The 19,663-nt window shown below is 40.9% G+C and overlaps 1 protein-coding gene across 2 annotated transcripts in view; it reads left to right on the top strand.

The window, feature by feature from the left end:
- Positions 1–19,663, top strand: part of LOC122719481 (ADAMTS-like protein 4) — a 39,231-nt gene that overhangs the window by 16,525 nt on the left and 3,043 nt on the right. For both annotated transcript variants that reach the window (XM_043945317.1, XM_043945318.1), the window contains 10 exons: positions 10,903–10,978; positions 13,647–13,798; positions 14,888–14,990; positions 16,856–16,958; positions 17,313–17,485; positions 17,887–18,091; positions 18,206–18,372; positions 18,580–18,673; positions 18,783–18,855; positions 19,011–19,219. In XM_043945317.1, the coding sequence (XP_043801252.1) occupies positions 10,903–10,978; positions 13,647–13,798; positions 14,888–14,990; positions 16,856–16,958; positions 17,313–17,485; positions 17,887–18,091; positions 18,206–18,372; positions 18,580–18,673; positions 18,783–18,855; positions 19,011–19,219 (1,355 nt within the window). The remainder of the gene's footprint in view (positions 1–10,902; positions 10,979–13,646; positions 13,799–14,887; positions 14,991–16,855; positions 16,959–17,312; positions 17,486–17,886; positions 18,092–18,205; positions 18,373–18,579; positions 18,674–18,782; positions 18,856–19,010; positions 19,220–19,663) is intronic.

The raw sequence follows: 19,663 nt of genomic DNA, 5'->3' as shown, positions 1-19,663 counted from the left end.
CGATCGCGTCTACGAAAAAGATAGTGTCGCTACGATTTCGAAAAAAAAAAAGAAAAAGAAAAAGAAAAAAGAAAAACGTACACTCCCTCGTTAACGTGCATTCGAAAAAAATCCCCCATCCTTGTGTTTCTTATTCGTTTACATTCGCTCACCTTCTTGCCGCGCTCGTTTACGACCAGCTTCGACCAAGCAAGAACCGGGTGAATTCGCCTTTTCGTTTATCGTCCTTAAAAATCTCTAGATCACGATTTTTCTTCGAAACTTGGAGCACTGGCTTGAAAGGGGGACTTTTCGAGACGGTGCAATACCGGGCACAAAGGCGGCGTTTATACCCGGCGGTGTAAATAATAGCCACGGTGGAAAAAGCACGACTCTCTCGTAGCTGGTACAACTCCCCTCTCGCGGTTAAATCGAAAGATCGCGATTTGCGGCCAGGTACTTGGACCTGGAGAAAGGGTGCACGAGGGAGTTGGAAACGCTCGCCGCGGAAAATCGGTTCGTTTTGCCGCAGATTGCGCGGAGTTGGAGCGCGCTGCTGGAAAAGGCAATCGGTAATCGTTCCGGCCGAGCCTGAACGCGCAACATCGTAGATGCATTTACCTGTTGGTTATTTTTGCGCCAACTTGCGCGAATTGGAGAACGTTACGCGTTAATGGCACACATGTACGCACGTACATAAGAATCGCGAATGGTAGGTTTCCGAAGGGTCGGCAAAAATAGATCACGAGGCAAGTGGAATTCGATGTCCGATACCCTTGGTAAGGGAATGCACGACGAGGCGGTTAAACGGGAGGACGGAATTTGCTTTTATCGGGAGTAGAAGTTTAGAGGCTAGTTAACGCCCCCTCGTCGATCGTGAGCTACCAACAGGAAATTAATTGATTTAAGTGGCTGTTCAAGAGCCCGTCGAACGCTCGAATATCCTCGAACCGATACTTAACCCGGATTCCATCGATGGCATATCCACGTGAAACGCGAAAGTAATTTCTTCATCTGCGTGGCACGCAACCGGTGTTCCCCCCCTCCCGATCGCAGCGAACGCTTATCTCGAAATTGTTAATTCTCCAACCTGGATCTCCTTTAATTGCCGATCTTTCAAACACTGTGTGTATAAGAAATAAAGCGGAGCAATCTGAATTACTTCGATTCTCCAAGATCGAACGTGTTTAAGCCGTTTCTTCGAACGCGAACGTTGCTCTATTTTGCCTCTACTTCAGTTCAGTCGTGAACTTTACGGACGACGTTTAACGTTTTGCATTTCGACGTTTAACATTTCATTCCGCCAAGTCGCGGTGCCAACGACCTTCTTTCTATCGACAGGGGTGGTAGTAGGGGTTTCGCTGGCGGCGCCTAACTCTCAAAGTGTTCCCCATAGGTCAGTGAAATGTCGCGACCAGAGGCCCGATCCGAAAGCGGCCGATCTATGCTAAATGATCCCCGGACGATGGTTGGCGGTGGGGATCGAAGAAATAAGAGCGACACGACTTTAACGGCGATTCCTGTGGTGGCCTTAAAGGCAGCGGCCGCGTTTCACGGAGGCGAACCCGTCTCGTAACTCGCACGCTCGTATATTATAATATAGCCGGTCGTAGAATCGAGGATCTCGAAGACGGCCCCGGAGCCAAGGACCGGTTTTTAATAATTAACATATGCAACGTTAATTTTACGGAATTATAATTTCACGTCACTCGGTGGCGGCAGGAGAACCCGATGGGCGAAACGTGTACCACGCGTTTATATACGTTATGTACGCGTACACTGGCTAGAACGAGGAAAAGGGAAGAAGGACACCGAGTGTGCAATTGACGAAGGCGAGAGAGAAGGTCGGGATGTGGATCGTGCGCGCACGTCCTGTCTTTCAGCTACCGGCTTCGTTTCGAAGATCCGTGTGCAAGAAGAAGAAAAAAGGGAAAGGGGGGAAAAGATGGAAAAGAGTCGTTTTTTTATTTCTTTTGCGTTTCGGAGTAAGGTGAATTAAAGGAGTCGGAGTTAGGGTAGGCTCGTTATAATTTTTCCTAGCCAAGATTGAGATAATTTCCCGAGTCCGGTTTTATTACGATATACGAACGATTCTAATTGTCGGTCATTAACCATTTAATAACTATTGTACGTGCGCTACGTATTAAGGTTTCGACGTGTCCGGTGGTCGCGATCTCTATGTGAATGTAATCGCTAGAACGATTAAATCGTGTAACGAAACATCGACTTAATTTCGCTGTAGAGATGTAATTTCACTACCGGCCGAGGAAACTGACAGACAATCGTTTAAAAGAACGAAGACGTTCCCTTACGGTCATTTTTCTTCTTCCTCTTTTTCTTTCATATCTTTCCCTCCATTTCTCTCTTTTATCCCAGATCTATTTCTTTCAACGTTTTTTTTTTCTTTTTTTTTTTTTCCCCGAATATATTTCTCCTGCGGGAGAAAGACTCGAAGAGTCAAAGAACGAAGATTTCAAAGGCGGCGTGACGATACAGGAAACGCAGAAACGAAGATTTCACGGTGTTACGATAATCGTAACGAAGTGGATTAGATTACAAACGGTTGATGGTTTAAAAAGCACCTTGTTGAAAGACACCGATCGTTTCCATCGTAATGGACGATTACGTCGATTAAATCTTTCTAAAACTATGCGATTTACGTTTTCTTTAGCGTCGAATAGAATTCAATTTAAGAGGGATATAGTATATACGTTTTCTACGAACCTCATTAGACGGTAATTTCATGGTTCATTACGATATTTATACATCGATCTATTCGAGAGAGTGTAAATAGGAGGAAAATATGTTTCTCCTATTGATGAACAAAAAATAGGCGGAAAAACGATGTTTATGGAACAAGAAGAACGAGTAGAGAAGAGTTATGTACTAACAAACTGGTTGCGTGCGGTATACCTATGATGAAGATGGTTCATCTACATACTACGTGTCTTGTTAACTGCACGCACGACTGGCCATATGTGTGTGGCTCTTGCGTTCGCGTGAAACCTAATATACCGAAAACGAGTTAAACGGATGGAGAGAAAGAGAGAGACGAGAATATAAAGATGCACAGGTGGAACCAGAATAAGGAAAGTTCCGAAAATGGATAAAAGATACGCCGAAGAGCTTGGAAACTGCATTCTTTAATACTCGACCACACGTGCTTTGAGTTAGGTCTGGGTTGGCGTTCCTTGGAGAATCTCATTCTTTTTCATTCTTTCGTTTCGAGATTAATAACGCTTGACACATTGAAATGTTTCCAATTTGTCATCCATGTTTACTCGTCACTGTTCTCCAGTTTTAACGAACGTAGCGCGACTTAATTTGGAACAGTTTCGAATCTCACCTGGCTCGAGAAGGTGATTACATAATGCATTCGTTCTCGTTTCGTAATACGCTGGAGGAATTATACGAAAGGAACTCTCGTAGCTTCTGTCGTTAATTAATCGAAATGTAGGTTCCACAGTATCGAATTCGCGAATCAAAAGAGCGGAATATAGGTTAACGAAGCAGAGGATATTTAAGATTGCGAAGCTGATGACTCGAGGTCGAGTGTGAAGCGCGATTGCACCTGGTCGGTCCATTGGTGCACGCGTCCTCGGGTGAGAATGTGTTGTCGATGTGTTGTCGTGACTTTCTTTATTCGTCTCACGTACCACTCTTCTCGCATCCTCCCACACTTCTAATAATAACGCTACGAAGAGGTGTGTATTTATAGCCATGTCACATTGTCGTACCTGCTGCTTAAAAAAGCACAATGTATTGACGAGTATAAAGTTCGTCATTAGGATTAATTTTTCAGTTTCTAGATTTTTGATTTTATTCTAGCCCATCGACTCCTACCAGTTATAAGAGTAACACATTTTTATTTTTAATTAATTAACGCACGAAAATTTCATTCGTTTATTTATCTTGGTATATAATTATATAATTATAACAAATAGAAATGATTCATAATGTATTAGAGCTTAGAGGATACTAAAAAAAAATATTCATCGTGTGATTCATCGTATAATTATATATTTATGTGTATATATAAATATTTAGATCTCGAGATTTATCGGCCAATCTTGTCTCCATTTCTCATCTTTTAGTTCTAAAAATTAGTTAGGTCTTTTAGTTCTAAAAATATAAACCGATCAAGAGGATGAACAAGTAATTAATTCTCGATGCAAACGGATCGATGCAATGGATACAAGTCGAATTTATTGCGCGGGATTGTTAGCTCGTTAACGTTAATCAGCTCCCGTTAGCGATTTATTAATATTAAGAGTTATCGAATTAAGATTCCACCGCGACGGGGGCAGTCATGCATAGATCATCCGATTAGACTCGACAATGAAGCGAGTATTACAAAGGGCCATCCAAGGTGCTCTTATATTTCATTCCTTCTCGACATTCAACTCGTGGCTGATTAACGCTGCGTAAAAAATTCGGATGAATCGATAACGATCGATGGAACGCGAAAGTTCGTGACTGGCCAACGATTATGCATCCTGTTACGTCGTCGGTTCACGGATCCGAATATCGACGTATTCGATCGACCTACCAAGAATCCACTTCGAATTTTATTTTGCTGAAAATCATCGTTGAAAATCTATCGAGTTGGCCTTGGAAAAGACGAGTTTACGAAGGACGAAATAAAATATCGGATCTGTCTCTCGAGATTTAAACGTCAAAAGATTGCCATCGACGGCAATAATTAAATTGACGCGATAATTACGTGTATTCCTTTTCGCGTACAATTAAGTTCAACGATACGAGAAACGTGACACGAATCGTGTTTGCATCTTCTCTTTATGGAGCCCGCGTTCGAACGATGTCGTAAAAAGGAAATAGCATCGATCGATAACCATCATTGAAACACGGGTTCCGCGTTCGAATAGGAAGGAATGCTTTCACTATATTTCCTTTTTCACGGCCTTGCACCTCAGGATACGAAATTAATAGGCTGGCGATCTATTTGCATTTGTACACGATAGCTACAAGAACGGATACACTATGCTAATTAAACAAAATTTTTTGAAACCAGTAGCATGCGTTGAATTTAATTACTTTTATCGGAGAACAACGTTATCGTTCAACGTTCCAATTTTAATATCTTTAATCTAGTAAATAAAGTAATATTTTTTTATGAAATTCCGAGAATTTCATCGATATACTTGTGATTCAAAAATTTTTTTAATCAAAGATCGTGATACAAATCGATTTTATTATTCAGTCGTTTGTAAAAAGGTAAAATGAAAAAATTAAAATTGCACGAATTTGTTTCTAATTTTTTAAATTTAGTGTGCAAAAAATGAAATTATATCAAATAGAAAGCAATTTCTTTTCGCTATTAAAAGTCGTGAATAACAAAAAGAAAAAATTTTTTTGTTTCATTCATTGTTATATTTCGTTCCATTATAGCCGTGAATTCGCCAAAGCAAAGTGTTGTTATTTGCGCGATGCCCATTTTTTATTTTATTTTTAAACTGGTTGTCGCCAAGACGAGGATAATTAAGCAGAGCAGTTTTGGAACGTTGCTCTTTCGTTTAATCAACGAAGTCGATTTACGGAGACCGCCAGGGTCGTCGTTGAAGGACCTTGAAAAGAGAATAACCAGCTTCCACGTACGCGTTCATTGTGATTTCCATGTATTTAAATTTGCCTTGGCACGTTCCGCCCTCGTCAATGTAACAGCCCCGTAAAAAGCCAAACACAGAAATGATTATATCACGTCAACTCCCTTCGTAATCAAAGCGAGAAAAGATGGAAACGTTTTACGATACATAGTTTTTTTTATCGATTGTCAAAAATCTGACCCTACTATGATTTTAGTTATACTTTAATACTTTTAATTATTAATGCATGTTACAAGGTAAAGATCGTTCAATTGAAAACATCGTCACGCGTGCCATTTGCGCGTTTTCACGAGAACATACGTTTTTACGTCAAATGGAAACGATCTTCGTCTATTTTTTATTAATTTCTTCATCAGTTCGAATGTTCGATCGGAACAAAAAAATGAGGAATTTCAAGGAAAACGATTTTATCATTCATATAAAATTCCTATCTAGCTTAATTCTCACGATCCACGCGAGAAAATTATAATATCTATAATTATACATAATTATACATAGGCGAATTGTTATGAAAATTCTGTAATATAAATTTTTTTTATCCAATATCGTCGACGATATATATTTGTCGTGATTCACTCGCGTGCTCACTTCGCCTCATTCGCATTAAATTTCCTCAAAGTAGAGTTTCGTGGATTTTGCCAACCACCCACTCGCGTGTATTCAGTATGCGGAAGGCGCCCGTGGTGCTGTTCTCGAGTAAGTAACGAGGCGAGAGATAGACGAACGGTCTTACAACGGACGAGGTTGGATGGTGAAGAACTCGCGAGGAAAGGCGAAGAAGAAGAGGAAAAAATGCGAGAGCGGGGTTAGACGACAAGAGGGAGGATGTGTAGAAAGGTGGAAGCGCGCCACAAGGAAGAGATCCTGAGAGGAGTGCAGAGGAAGAAATGGAAGAGACGAGGGAAAATGTTTATGGCGACAACAACAGCAACCGCAGCACGACAGCAGCTTGGTTAGACGGTGACAGTTTATAGTGCAACAACATCGCAAAATACTTCTCTGTTCACGACTGACAAAGCAAAACGCGTCAACGATAATGTTTCACCAGTAACTGTATAATGAAATTTTCTACACTTCGCTATGAATTATTTTCACCTGCAATAAATAATTTTCTAATTTGAGCTAAATCTTCCATTATCGAAATAAGAAAGAAGCCTTGTACAATATTAACTTCAACGTTTTTGCAATATAATTTGTTTTGTCAGCATTCTACGACGCCACGATCCTTGGTTGAAACGATGAGAGAAGAAATGTTTGAACAACAGACGCTTCGTCTATCCGGAAGTTTCAACCAGTTTCAACAGAGAGAGAATACCGATTGCATTGCGAAAACCTTTATACTCTCTTTGCGAGGCAAATTCCCTGATCCTTCCGTGAACCATTGTATCCTTTCCAATAAAAAACGGGACGAAAGAAGGGGAGAAAGCGGGAAACAAGAAAAGACGAAAAGAAAGAGAGGTTAAAATATACGTGATAATATACGCGTAAACAGGAACGTTGGCATTTATACGCTTCGATCGGAGGTGCTCCGGTATCATTAGAGGAGGTATTCGAAATTCACGCCCCCATTGTCCGAGGGCGACTTCTTGCTCCTTTCCCTTGGTTAACGCCGGAGATGCTCAACAGCTTACCGAGACAATGCCGCGTACGTGTATCGTGCATCATATTTCACGGCCATTCCTTTTTGTGTCCGGCGCGTACGTATCGGCTCTGCCCCCCCCCCTCCCCCTGCACGAGACGAAAATCCCCTTGCATCGGACCACCGTGGTTAAAATGATTTCGCCGGCCTCCCGCGACGCCGGCCGGCCAGTTATTCTTATCCCCTTTTTTTGCCCGCAGAAACGCCGCGATTTATCGGATGAATTCCGCCGAGAATTGGAAAGTTACTCGCCGATCGAGCCAGGGATTTAATTGTTATTGCGATTAATCGTTATTGCCAACATTTTTATTCGTTTCTCCGGGCCAATGTGCCGTTCGATCATCCTCACAGAATCGCTAGACAGAGTTTCAGAGATTCATCGATCTCTCGTTTTCTTTTTTTTTTTTTAAATGAAAGAGTATTGTTGGAAATTTATACCGACTTTGTGTTTTTTTTCTATCCATCGTTGATCGTTGCACGTACTTGTCGAATCTGGTATTCGTTATCCCATCGTTCCGCGCATGTTCACTGACCCTAACTCGATGAAATATCTCCGGGAGGAGAGCTAATCGGGCGCAATCGTTGTCTCGCGGGAATCATTATCGGATCGTTGCACCGGCTAGAATTAATTTTGCCCGACAAGTGGTGCGGACTCGTGAAACCCCGGGAAATATCGAGTAAGTTATCACGTTCCCGCGAGATCTCTCGACAAAAGCGTATCCATCGAGACCAGGGAAACCAGACCGTGCGTTTCGCACGCTCGCACGCAATCGAGACTCTTGTTTCCCTTTTTTGCACAAACGTATCAAACTTTATAGCCGGGAGATCTTGCAGCCGAGGGTCGCATCTTCGAAGCGTTACGACTTTGCTATCGTGGCGGTTGGTGCATCATATGCCGCGATAAACAATGTCGGTCTTGTTTTCAATGGCGTAAGAATTACGCTAAAAACCGATCAATAAGAAACTCGCGTATCTTGGCGTGCTAGTGACGAGTATTAGAATCCTCGGTTCAAAGACGAGCGCGATAATAGATGAGCAGCAGCCACCAGTCCTTGTCGAGTCAAAGATTTCTCAACGATTTCCACGAACAACGACAGATATAGCCAAACCTTTTGTCGTCGGGATAACAGAACAAATTGCCCTCGCTATTCGTCTCTGTACGATCTTCGTTCCTTCCTGAAGCGTGAAGATGTAGATAACTGCAAGTTTGAACAACAACTCTTCCAACAAGTATCCCGTTTTCGTCGATTATTTTTCGAGGTGCAAAGGGAAGCGACGACGATCGGAGATATTCTCGTCTCTCGAAGTAATTTCAAAAACATTGGAAAACGATTATTATAATTATTCGTTAGGACAAAGGAAAGAAAGAGGCAAGAGGGGTAGCTGGAATCGGAACGAACGAACGAACGAACGATTTTACGGCAAATCTCGCGATCCGTTTAGCGTTACAAAGAAGAAGCGAGGAACACGTGTTCGTCGTCGCGGTTGGACACGATTGCTCTCGAGCGGGTAGCTAGAGCAGTTGCAGCCAAGTGCAATGCTTCATCGCGCCGCTTGCGTGCACCGTGAACGTCCCTTTCTTAAGCGCTGTGCATACCGAGACACGCGGGCTAGCTGTGCGTCGTCGTTGAATAACAAACTGCTTCGTTGTAATTCACGGTAATCGTGTCTAACGAAGGGAGCACGATAGATGTTTGTTTATGAGGTAATTGATTGTCGTAATGGAGGGACAATAAAGCTGCGCGAGTAGTAATTGTAAATCAATGGGATAACCGTTTCATTAGTGCAAATCACGTTCTCGTATTCTCGCAATCCTCTTTTTCTACGTTATTCCTCGCTCATCGTCTGCGATTGTAGTCTTCCTTCCTGCTCCTTCGATTTCCTTTACCTTATTTTTCTCAACATTATTACTTAAATGTTAAATTTGGGTATAAATTGGGATCTCGAAAGTATCTAATAATTCTCGAGTCTCGAGCGATTCGAAATTCTCGAAATTGAAATAAAGAATAATTAATTGAAGGAAATAAAAATGATTTACGAGAAGTTGTGACGATACTGGAAATATTGTTCAGGAAATCTCGAAAGAAAATAATTCGAAAGTAGTTGCAACATTCTCTTCTTTAGATGTAGAAGAAAATTTTTTTCGAGATTTTTCGCTTCGAGCAACATGCTCGAGACGAGCAATAGATGTTCAACATAGATGATCGATGAAGCACCTGACACGCCAACTACTTCTCTTACCGTATCTTTAAAATAGTACTTAAACCCAACCTCGCCTCGTGTGTCAGAGCGCTATTAATTTTATTCCACTTTACACGGAGTGGTGGTATGTACGCAGCTTTATTCGCGATTCGCGAGAAGATCGCGTGGAAAGGCAAGAGGAGATGCGGCTTTTTCTGATTTCGTCGCAATAATACGCGTTTACACGTGTTTGCTGTGTGCGTTTCACGCACGCGAGTAAGCGACTACTTCAGTGGCTGCGGGCGGTCCGCCTCTCCTACCCCCTCTCTCCTCTTTCTCTTCTCTTTCTCTTTCTCTTTCCGCCGCATAAGGGCGTAATGATTAATTAAGCTTTCCAAGAAAACGCAACAAGTGAAACGTTATTAGCGCTTAGTGGCACAGTTTACTTGTTCCAACGTCATTGCACCTCCCTTACTCCTACTCTCTTTCTTTCTCTCCCTCTTCCTCGCATCTCTTCCTCTTCCTCGCATCTCTCCGACTACCCGATCGGCGATACATCCCCGCCGCAGTTTTAATAATTATGGCATGGCAAAACGAATTGGCGCCTGTTGCCGCGATACTGCTGTTGTACGTTCTTCCATCTTAGACGCGTTGGAACGCTATTCGCGGCGTGAAAATGGAGAACTTTTGAAATCTATGGCGGCGATTATCCGAACTGGATGATCGAGAACACATGCTCGGTTATTCCTTTCCCGTGAAATCGTTTTAAAAATGCCGTAAGATACTTCGAAAGAAGGAGAGAGTGGATCTCATCGCTATTTTTTTTTTCTTTTTTTTTTTTTAAAGCGATTTAATTTTGTTCGCATTTCAATACGATGAGATTCCTGGTAATCTCACGATCCTTGATCGCGTTTCTAAATATACTTGTGGAGCATCTGCGCAAAATTAAATTATCGTGTCGTGCGTTATTAATTCGGAATCGCGATGGGGGATAAATCATGGGATGTATTCAATTAATCGTTTCGAGGTTCGATTCGGAAGGAAGACGCGGGGTGGTTCGGCCATACGTTATTCAATCTAAACACGATCTATCCGTATTGATCGCATTAATCCTTGTCAGAGAATTTTTTCACCGGTAAATAATTTAGGGGGAGGGAGGGGGGTAGAGGGGAAGAATACATTAACTAGGCACTTCGATGTGGAAGCAGGAGAAGTTATCCGGTCCCCTAGGTCAGGAGCATTTTACATGGTCGTAGTATGCAACGTTACTCATCCGAGGAAGATTATCACATTCTTGAAATGTCTAACCCGATGAAACCAGCTGAAAGATAGATATTTTGTGCGATAAGGGGGATAATTGGCTCGGTTCAACAGTCGACGGACGCTCGTGAAAACCGCTTCGTAGATCGACAACGACGATAACAAATTACATTCCATTACGTCGGATTAATTAAGGCATCTTTGCAATCTCTGTTTCAGATCGATTCTAGCTTTGACAATGCTGACTGCGGCCACCGTCTCCTCTACCCACGTGCCCGACAAGTATCCCATCGAAGTAAGTTTCCATCATGGTTGATTAAGATTGTATCGATTATTCGATCCTTCCTGCATTCTAACTCCATAAAGTTATTTCGTCGTAATAACTGATAAAAAATATATATATATATGGAAGATTTTCGTTTTACGAAGTCGATACGAGAGAAGAATGTTTCGATGGAATATGTTTATTAAACGTATACCTAGTTTGATTTTCGGTATAATTTAATACGCACATAACTTCTTGCCGTTAACTTATGAACGTAATAACGTTATCGTAGCTATCTCGTCCATTAACGTATTTTATCTCGAATGTACGGTCGACCGATGAATATTAATTTAATCCACTTACAGGAATTAATAAGCAATTACGTAGACGTTATTCTGGGTGGCACGACGAAGATAATTAATTGACACTGGAGGATCTTCCTAAATTACATCGGAGCTCTTGCTGCATTCTGAAGGCCGAGCAAACGAATGAATACGAAACGCAAACACTCTAATGCGCGCCGTTCTTGCAATACCGTTCATGCTTCTTGTTATACCGCGTTTTTTATGCAGCGTTTAAATGGATCGTTTGTTTTGGAAAATACTGTAATATCGCTCTCGGCTTCGTGCGATTACGATTCGTCGTAAAGAAACACCGAACATTCTCGGTTAACGCTCTCCCATATAATGCCGTTTAATAGCTCTTTCTTTACAAAACTTGGTGATCGTTTTCTTTTAACGAGCATCGCAACCATACTACTTATGATTCCTCTTTCGAGTTACAACTCAATCCTATCCACCACGTGGATATTTATCACTAATTAATTCACACGAAAACGCATCCCTTTTTCACCTGTTGTTCCCCACCGTGTAATTTTTAATCGATCTAATTGACCGATATAGAATGTCGACAATTTGGTGGCAACCTGTTGAACCCGGAGCAAGCGGGATAACGGCGCTTATCGTCGATTAAACTTACATACTTCGAACGATCGTTCCAGTTAATCGCAATGATTGGTCGATCGGCCAATTTCAATCGGTCTCCGCTAACAAGCGCGCCGCAGCTTTCTAACAGCGGTATATACCCACCGGGGAGGTATTCTCATCTCGAGACCCCCTCCGTTCAATCCGCGAAATAAGTTCGAGAGATGGTTGTTAACGAGAAATATAATCCAAATAACAATCGAGAAAAATATAAAAATGAATTCTTAAAGATCCTCCCGTCTATCTATATAATTCTCTTCTTGCGATGAAACGTTGGGGGTAATACGAGCTTCTTAACCGTCGCAAAGACGTTCGTTACGCTCGTAAGAATCCCTTTGAAAGGATCGCGGGACAATGAGATTAAGATCGTTCATCGTGGAAATAATCTTGAAACGCGGCTCCATTATTCAGCGCGATGCCAACCGGCCCCTTCTGTATCCCCTCGTCGAGTATTTTCGCATTTCCTTCCATCTCTGTGCTCGATCCAGTGCACGGCTAGAAGTTCATGCGCGCCGCGATTAACGTGCCGGAGTTAATGTCGGTCATCAAGGAAGTATTACTCCGTTTTAGCGGGTTAACGACTTTTTGAAAGCCGCTCGAATTTCGAATTCGTCCAAAGATAAACCAATGATTCGGATCAGTGTTTCTCAACATTTTTATAACGATCAAATGGTCTACCACTTTTCTTTTTTCTCAAAATTATAAATTTTGGGAGAACGAATTCGATATGATAAAGTAAATGTAATATTTTTAGATATGGGTGATAAACACTGGGAAACACTGATATAAGGTTATAGATTCACACGCAATTCGAAACATATATATATATATACCATAAAATTTCTGTTCTTTATCAATGATGGGATGAAAAGCTTGTAACTTTGGAACGCTAATTTCAAATTTTCAAATAGATTCCGAGTAGAACCGTGTTCTTTCTTTTTTCTAAACGAAGGTAACGTTCCTGTAATATTTCCTATTTTTTCTTTTTATTCGGTATAGTTTACTCCGTGAGTTATTTCCTCTCTAATCGGAAATTTCACCGAATGAGAAAATGATATAGTTCACGATACGTTTGATTATAACCATCGAAATTTAAATCTGCATAGCAGTATCGATGGCGCCACAGATCCGTCTCTTAATTAATTATAGTCTCGCGAGTGGTCTAATTACGATCTCAATCGCGGAAGTACCGATATTAATTATTGAGCAAACAGTTTGTATGTCGTTATGCCGTCTCTCTCTTCCTCTTTCATCCTATCGTAATTAACGCGGTTGGATTATAACGCAAGGGCCTGCCATTTGATTATCAGCAGCCGAGGCAATTTTGTTCACCATCCTTTGATTGATTAATCCGACGATCCGGAGAAGCTTCTAATAAAATTAATTACATCGCGGCCAGTACGTGATTACATAATATCTCGAATTTCTCGCACACGAGACATGAATAATGATTCCTATGCATAATGAAGCTTTTGTCGAAGATTTCGTGCGTTATTGGGAATCCCATTTGAACGAATCGATGGAAATCTGGCAAAGCTTGGACGACGTATAATCATTGATATGAAACGAGTGCAAATGTGAATGTATTCACAAATTCAGGGATATGATTCTTGAAACGAATTGTTCTTTACGAGCGATTTCAAGAGTATCGTATCACGTAAAATAATACGAGATTTCGAATTTCATCTATCTCTTAATTTTTCAAATATTTTCAGGTGTATCATATGCTACAGGAAAAGACTCAATTCGCTCTTGGACGGGATAATCGTATTAGAGGAACCTGGGGTCCGTGGAGTTCGTGGAGCGAGTGTTCGCGTACCTGTGGCACGGGGATTCAATCCCAATCTCGTGAATGCGTTCCCTATCAGTAAGTAAAACATATTATATCAATAAAATAAAATAAAATAAAATAAAAAAGTTACAACAGAATGCAATTAAATCCACAAAAGAATAATAATAAAATCATATATAATTTATTTCGAGGAGTCGTATAATTTACTGTGAATTATATATTAATAATAATCGTTGGTTTCGCGATACCGTTAACATCAAAGATCATGGATAATCGTTCCACGATTTCACGAAATGAAACCGTTGCAAGAAACGCCTACGAGAAACGAAAAAGAAGAAGAAGAAGAAGAAGAAGAAGAAGAAGAAGGCTAACTTTCAAACGTACGAACTTGATAGACAAATTCATGGTTACAGTTTTCTTTTGCAAGATCTCTGCCCTTGGATCCTTCCGAGAATTCGACATGGCGAATCTTGACACGTTTCGTAGCATATACATGCCGTATACGATCGAGGAACAGCCGAGCAAATTGCGGATCGGTAGCAGAGGAAGATTACACGCTGGCACGCCGACGAATCGCGCGAGCGACCCCGAAACGTGTTATTGTCGCTGACATTTACACCTTTGTAGCGCTACCTGCATGGTTACGTGACTCGATGCAGGATTTATCGGTGGACCCGCGAGTTTCTCGACCGGCGATAAAATAGTCCAAAGACCTGTTGTGTACCGTTAGAGTATTTTTCTCCGCTTGACGAGGGTAATAAGTAAAAGACAATTCAACCCTTCCGTCTCTTACGTTTTAAATTTTTCTCTTTTATGCCTTTCTCTTTTATGTAAGTCTCAACAATGTTTAGAGTCGAGAGTCAACGTTCTCGAACATATTCCTCTTTGAAAATTGGTTGAAAATATCTGAACACCTGTTAATAGTCGAATAATTTATTTTTAAACAATGCAACTTATGTATTTCTGACAACAGATTTTTTTTATATGAAATTAGCAGTATCTCGTTAAAAATGAAGAGAAATTTATTTGTTTGTGTTGTTTTTCTTTCGTGTAAAGAAACACAGAATATAGGGGAGGAAGAAGGGAATGGAACGTGAGAATCGGCCGTGAAAAATAAAGATCCATCTAAGGTCGATATATAGTAACTCGATCGATTTGTTTCAGGCGACTGTTAAGGAAGCGGAGCATTATCTCGGAGAATGGCACGAGCAACTCGCGACCCATTTGCATCGGTACATATAAGCGATACCACACGTGCAACACGCAGGTAAATCAATGCGACACGTAACGCGAGTCAATGTTTACGCCTTTACGTTCTGTCTCGACACGTGATAGATTAACATTTGTATTTCAATGACCCTACGCCTGGTAAATCTTTTTAATGTACAAGGTATTTATTACGAAAAACACGGTAGAATGACTAGAAATAATCGTCATAAGTCTAAATCGCTGTACTGAAAGAAATTTATTGCCTTTCTTCTCTAATATTCGTGAAAAATATTCTTTTTTGTATTCAAAAATTTTTATTTTATACAAATTATATTTTATGTACTAAGTATATGAAAGATCAAAAGCAAATATTTTTCACTATTGACAAAAAAATTATAAAATTTTTATTCTATACTATTTAAATTTTTACTTTTACGTCTTCCTCTTGAACATTTTCATGAAAAGTACAAAAATGGAAAAGAATTATATTTACGCGCGAATATGTACTATATGTACATTAAATGCATCTATCTAGGAGAGGCAGGTATAGAGAATAGATGCATATAGAAGATCGTTAGAGCGTTTTCTTTTCTTTTCGGTATGTCACGAGTCACGAACAAATCATCGCAAAGGCCAATTAAGGAAGCGCGCGATGGCAATTTATATGGCTAGCGAGTATTAACCGATGTTGTTTAAAATTCATAAGAATAATCACCACCTGCAGAGTTAAAGACTGTTGGTTGGTAATGGACGACTTTGGCCTCTGTCCAGATATTCGCCTGAGCGATAATTAGACTTTCATAGATGTAAAGACTATGATTGACGTTCGTGTCCGTTCTCAACCGCGAAAAGAATACTTCCGGTTTGATTTTAAAGCGTTTCGAATCGTTAGTCGCTTGAAACGTGTACGGATCGTGTGAAATTCGTTTGATATTTTTCGCGTACGATCGTGGGAATCAAAGATTCCCGTAGAAACGAATCGAAATAAAAAATGCGGCCAATTGAGAAATCTATTACTGGAATCGCGTGCACATCCATTCATTTCGATCGATCGAAACAATGTTCGCAATAATCGAGGATTTTTTCTTTTTTCGGACAAAAGAGAGAACAAGTTTATTTGTAACAATTTAGAAAAAAAAACTAATTATAAAAATTATCGTTTTGATTTTGATTTCGAGCTATAACGTGTAATAATTTAAATTTGTCGAAAATGAATCAACGTTTCTTTTCTTCTGCAAGATCCTCGATTAATCTTAATGGTATCGGAGAAACTTCGATTGGCATCGAAGTGTATATTTGTCTTACATTAAAAATTATAATGAATATAATTTTTAATACACCGAAATCTTGTTTTCGACAAGGGCGAATTTTTATGGTTTGTTGCTGAATGAACGCATGCTAGTTAATTTTCTGCGTGCAAACGTGGCAATTAAAAACTTTGCCATGTTAACCATTTGTCTCTTTTTTCGGCGTGGCGCCACGACTCGGCTAGATTTATCTCGGAAACGGTGGTTTACAAACATGCGAGACTATTCACGGTTTTACTGGCCGGTAATTAATCTTCCACCCGGAAATTACCAGGGTAACGCTTCTCCTCTACGTGTCGGTATTCCCATTTCAGTGTATTCGTTCCGAGTGCGCGGTTCCTTTTTGAATCCACTGAAATCCATTATAAAAGCACGGAATTCACTAGAAATTTAAAGAAATTTTTAGAATTTGGATGTTTTTCCGCGTTTAAGTTCCATGAAAAATTTTATCCAAATTAAATTTTTTCGTCGCCGAAACGCAGAAACACACTTTTGGGAAATAAAGATATATATCTTAATCGAGTTGAAGAAAATCTAAAGTGACACTGTAACAATCGGTTTCCCAACAATCGGTCTTTAATTACGTGAAGTTTAATTAAACCGTTGCTCGCAACAGAAATGTCCGAACTTCCCGGAGGATTTGCGGGCCGAACAATGTGCCAAGTACAACGGAAGAAATTACAAGGGCGAGAGTTACGATTGGGTCCCGTTTTTGGATGGTAAGTTAAACTCCAAAACTCCGTCTTATCATTTTAATGGACAATTTAGTTAAAACACGACCGATTTAATTGGTTCTTCGCTTTATTCTTGATAATTCTTTTCGAAAGAATGAAAAATAAAATGCAAATACTCGGTTAAATGAGGATCCTACCATGTACTAACTTCTAAAAGACCTTGGTGTTTTTTTTTTTTTTATTATGCGATGACTGCGATGACTGTTGCGATGTCCAGCACCAAATTCTNAAATACTCGGTTAAATGAGGATCCTACCGTAGCGTGTACTAACTTCTAAAAGACCTTGGTGTTTTTTTTTTTTTTTTTATTATGCGATGACTGCGATGACTGTTGTCCAGCACCAAATTCTTGCGCGCTCAATTGCCGTGCCGTTGGCGAGCCTTTTTATGCAACGCTTGAATCGGCAGTAATGGACGGCACACCCTGCGACGCTCCGAATCTTCGTGGATATAATGCTGGAATTTCTATGGAACGCACCGATCGATGGCTCTGTGTCGCCGGACAATGCAAGGTACGATGAGTCAAACACGAGTATTAATTCCTCCACGTCACGTCGGAAATTGATCGCGATTCCTCTTCAATGCGATCGATCGAATCGATCGGTCGATTTTTTCTTCCCTTTACATTTTTTTTTTTTTTTTTAATTATAGCCGGTTCGATCGCAACGCGACTAGTTAACCGTGTCTCTTTTGTCCGTTCCGCTTGTTCTTTCTTTCTCTTTCGTTTCACCATTGTTTCGCGTCTATTCTTTCACCGCGATTCAACAGCGAGTCGTTTCACACCAATTTTCGAACTGTTTTCAGTCCATCGATTTCGTCGATCTATTTATCGCGAAACGTTGCGTTGCACGCTCGTTCGGAACAGAACAGTTCATTAAATGCTTGTCCTTGTTTCTTTTTTTGTCTTTCGCAGCCCGTGGGTTGCGACGGTGTGGTAGGTTCCGGAGTCACGATGGACGCTTGTGGTGTCTGCGGTGGTCAGGGTAAAGGTTGTAGACTGTACGAGGGCATTTTTATGGAACCAATCTTGCCACGGGGTCATCAACCTGTAACCAGTATTCCGAAAGGAGCCATGTCCCTCAACATATCCGAACTACGACACAGTAGCAATTTCTTAGGTATTGTTATGAAAAAAGCGAAATGCTCGAGCCGCGTTTATTTAGGGATACGACCAAATTGATCTCGCCTCTTTTTTCCTCTCTGCTTTTCTAACGACTAATCTGATGTGTTAGCGTTGAGAGACGGCAACGGTAGTTACATCCTGAACGGACCCTTGGCTTACAGTCCAAGCGGCACTTATAAAGCGGCTGGCACGACATTAACATACCAGAGGGGTGACAGAAACCGCATGGAGTGTATCTTGGCGACCGGGCCACTGAACGATTCTTTGCATTTAGAGGTACGACCATAAAGATGTCTCTGATATCTCATTCGTTCCAATTTATTGGATCGATTTTCTTCTTTTTTTTCTCTCTCTCTCTCTCCCCTCTCCCCTCTCCCCCTTTTTTTTTTTACACACGATCATTTCTCGACCTGGCATTGTGTTACTTTAACCGTGACTTCGTGTATCGGTATTATTGGTATTTTTTTTAAATCGGTTCTTCAGATTCTGGCACAGGAAATGAATCCTGGAGTACTTTACAAATACATGATGCCGTTCAATGGAAAGCCATTAATAGCACCGCCACTTTTTGCGACAGGTAATACATTACATCGAAAAATCTTTAATCGAACGCATTTTTCCAAGTCCTCGACGATATCTTTGGTTACATGGCTTTTAAACGAGTTGACATTTTACTCTTTTCGCAGGATCCATCGATCGTGGCAACGAAATCCCTGATTCGGATGCGCGTGTTGGCCTCACGATTCCCGTAACCGGAATGTAAATATTCTCAAATTATTACAGAGCTTCGTAATCGTGTTTGAATCAAATCGGAAACGATTTATACGGGAGAAAAGAAAAGAAAAAAAAAGAAAAAAAGAAATCGTGTTTGGAAAGTTACGATTAGTAGTCCACTAGGATTTTCGCTTTTTCAGATCCAATCAGAAAATCGATTTATTACCGACGATTCGTAATCAAGATCGAGCGCGAGGCCGTGAGAGAGGACGAAAGGAGGAGATGAAGCATTCCCCGACTACGGTGATGGCCGGTGATCAACCGAAGTTAAAGGGCAAGAAAAAGAAACGTGCGCGGTTCGTTTGGAAGATGTTTGGATTGACTCCTTGTTCCAAAGAATGTGGAGGAGGTACGCGTAGATCAATTTCTAATTCGCAATTTATTATTTATTTCGTAAGTTTCGAATAAAGAAAGAAAAAGTTTAGAATTTATGCTTCTCCCACGCGATTCCGATTCGTTGTGGCGAGCGCACGAGCTCGATTTTTCGGACACGCTAATTAAACGAGCAATTAGAAAAAAAGCGCGTAGATAATTAATAGTCCTAGAAACCGCAGAGAAACAGCTCGACTAATCGAGCATTGCGTGGGAAGTCGGTCGAGAACTCGTTCGTTTCGGTATTATCGCCAAGGTTCGAAGGGTCGTAAGATTACAGTGCTCGATTCGCTCATCGCCATCACGGAAGTTGCGTTCAATTCACGAAATTTATTAACAGGAAACCCCACATCCGTGGCCACGTTGTTATTTTCCATCGACCTCTTCAATATCGGCCCATTCACATGGTATTGTGCTGCTG

The sequence above is a fragment of the Apis laboriosa genome, unplaced genomic scaffold, assembly GCF_014066325.1.
Source record: "Apis laboriosa isolate Shangri-la unplaced genomic scaffold, ASM1406632v1 scaffold79_cov154, whole genome shotgun sequence".
NCBI classification, from domain to species: domain Eukaryota; kingdom Metazoa; phylum Arthropoda; class Insecta; order Hymenoptera; family Apidae; genus Apis; species Apis laboriosa.
This window is presented reverse-complemented; position numbering and strand designations above follow the sequence as displayed.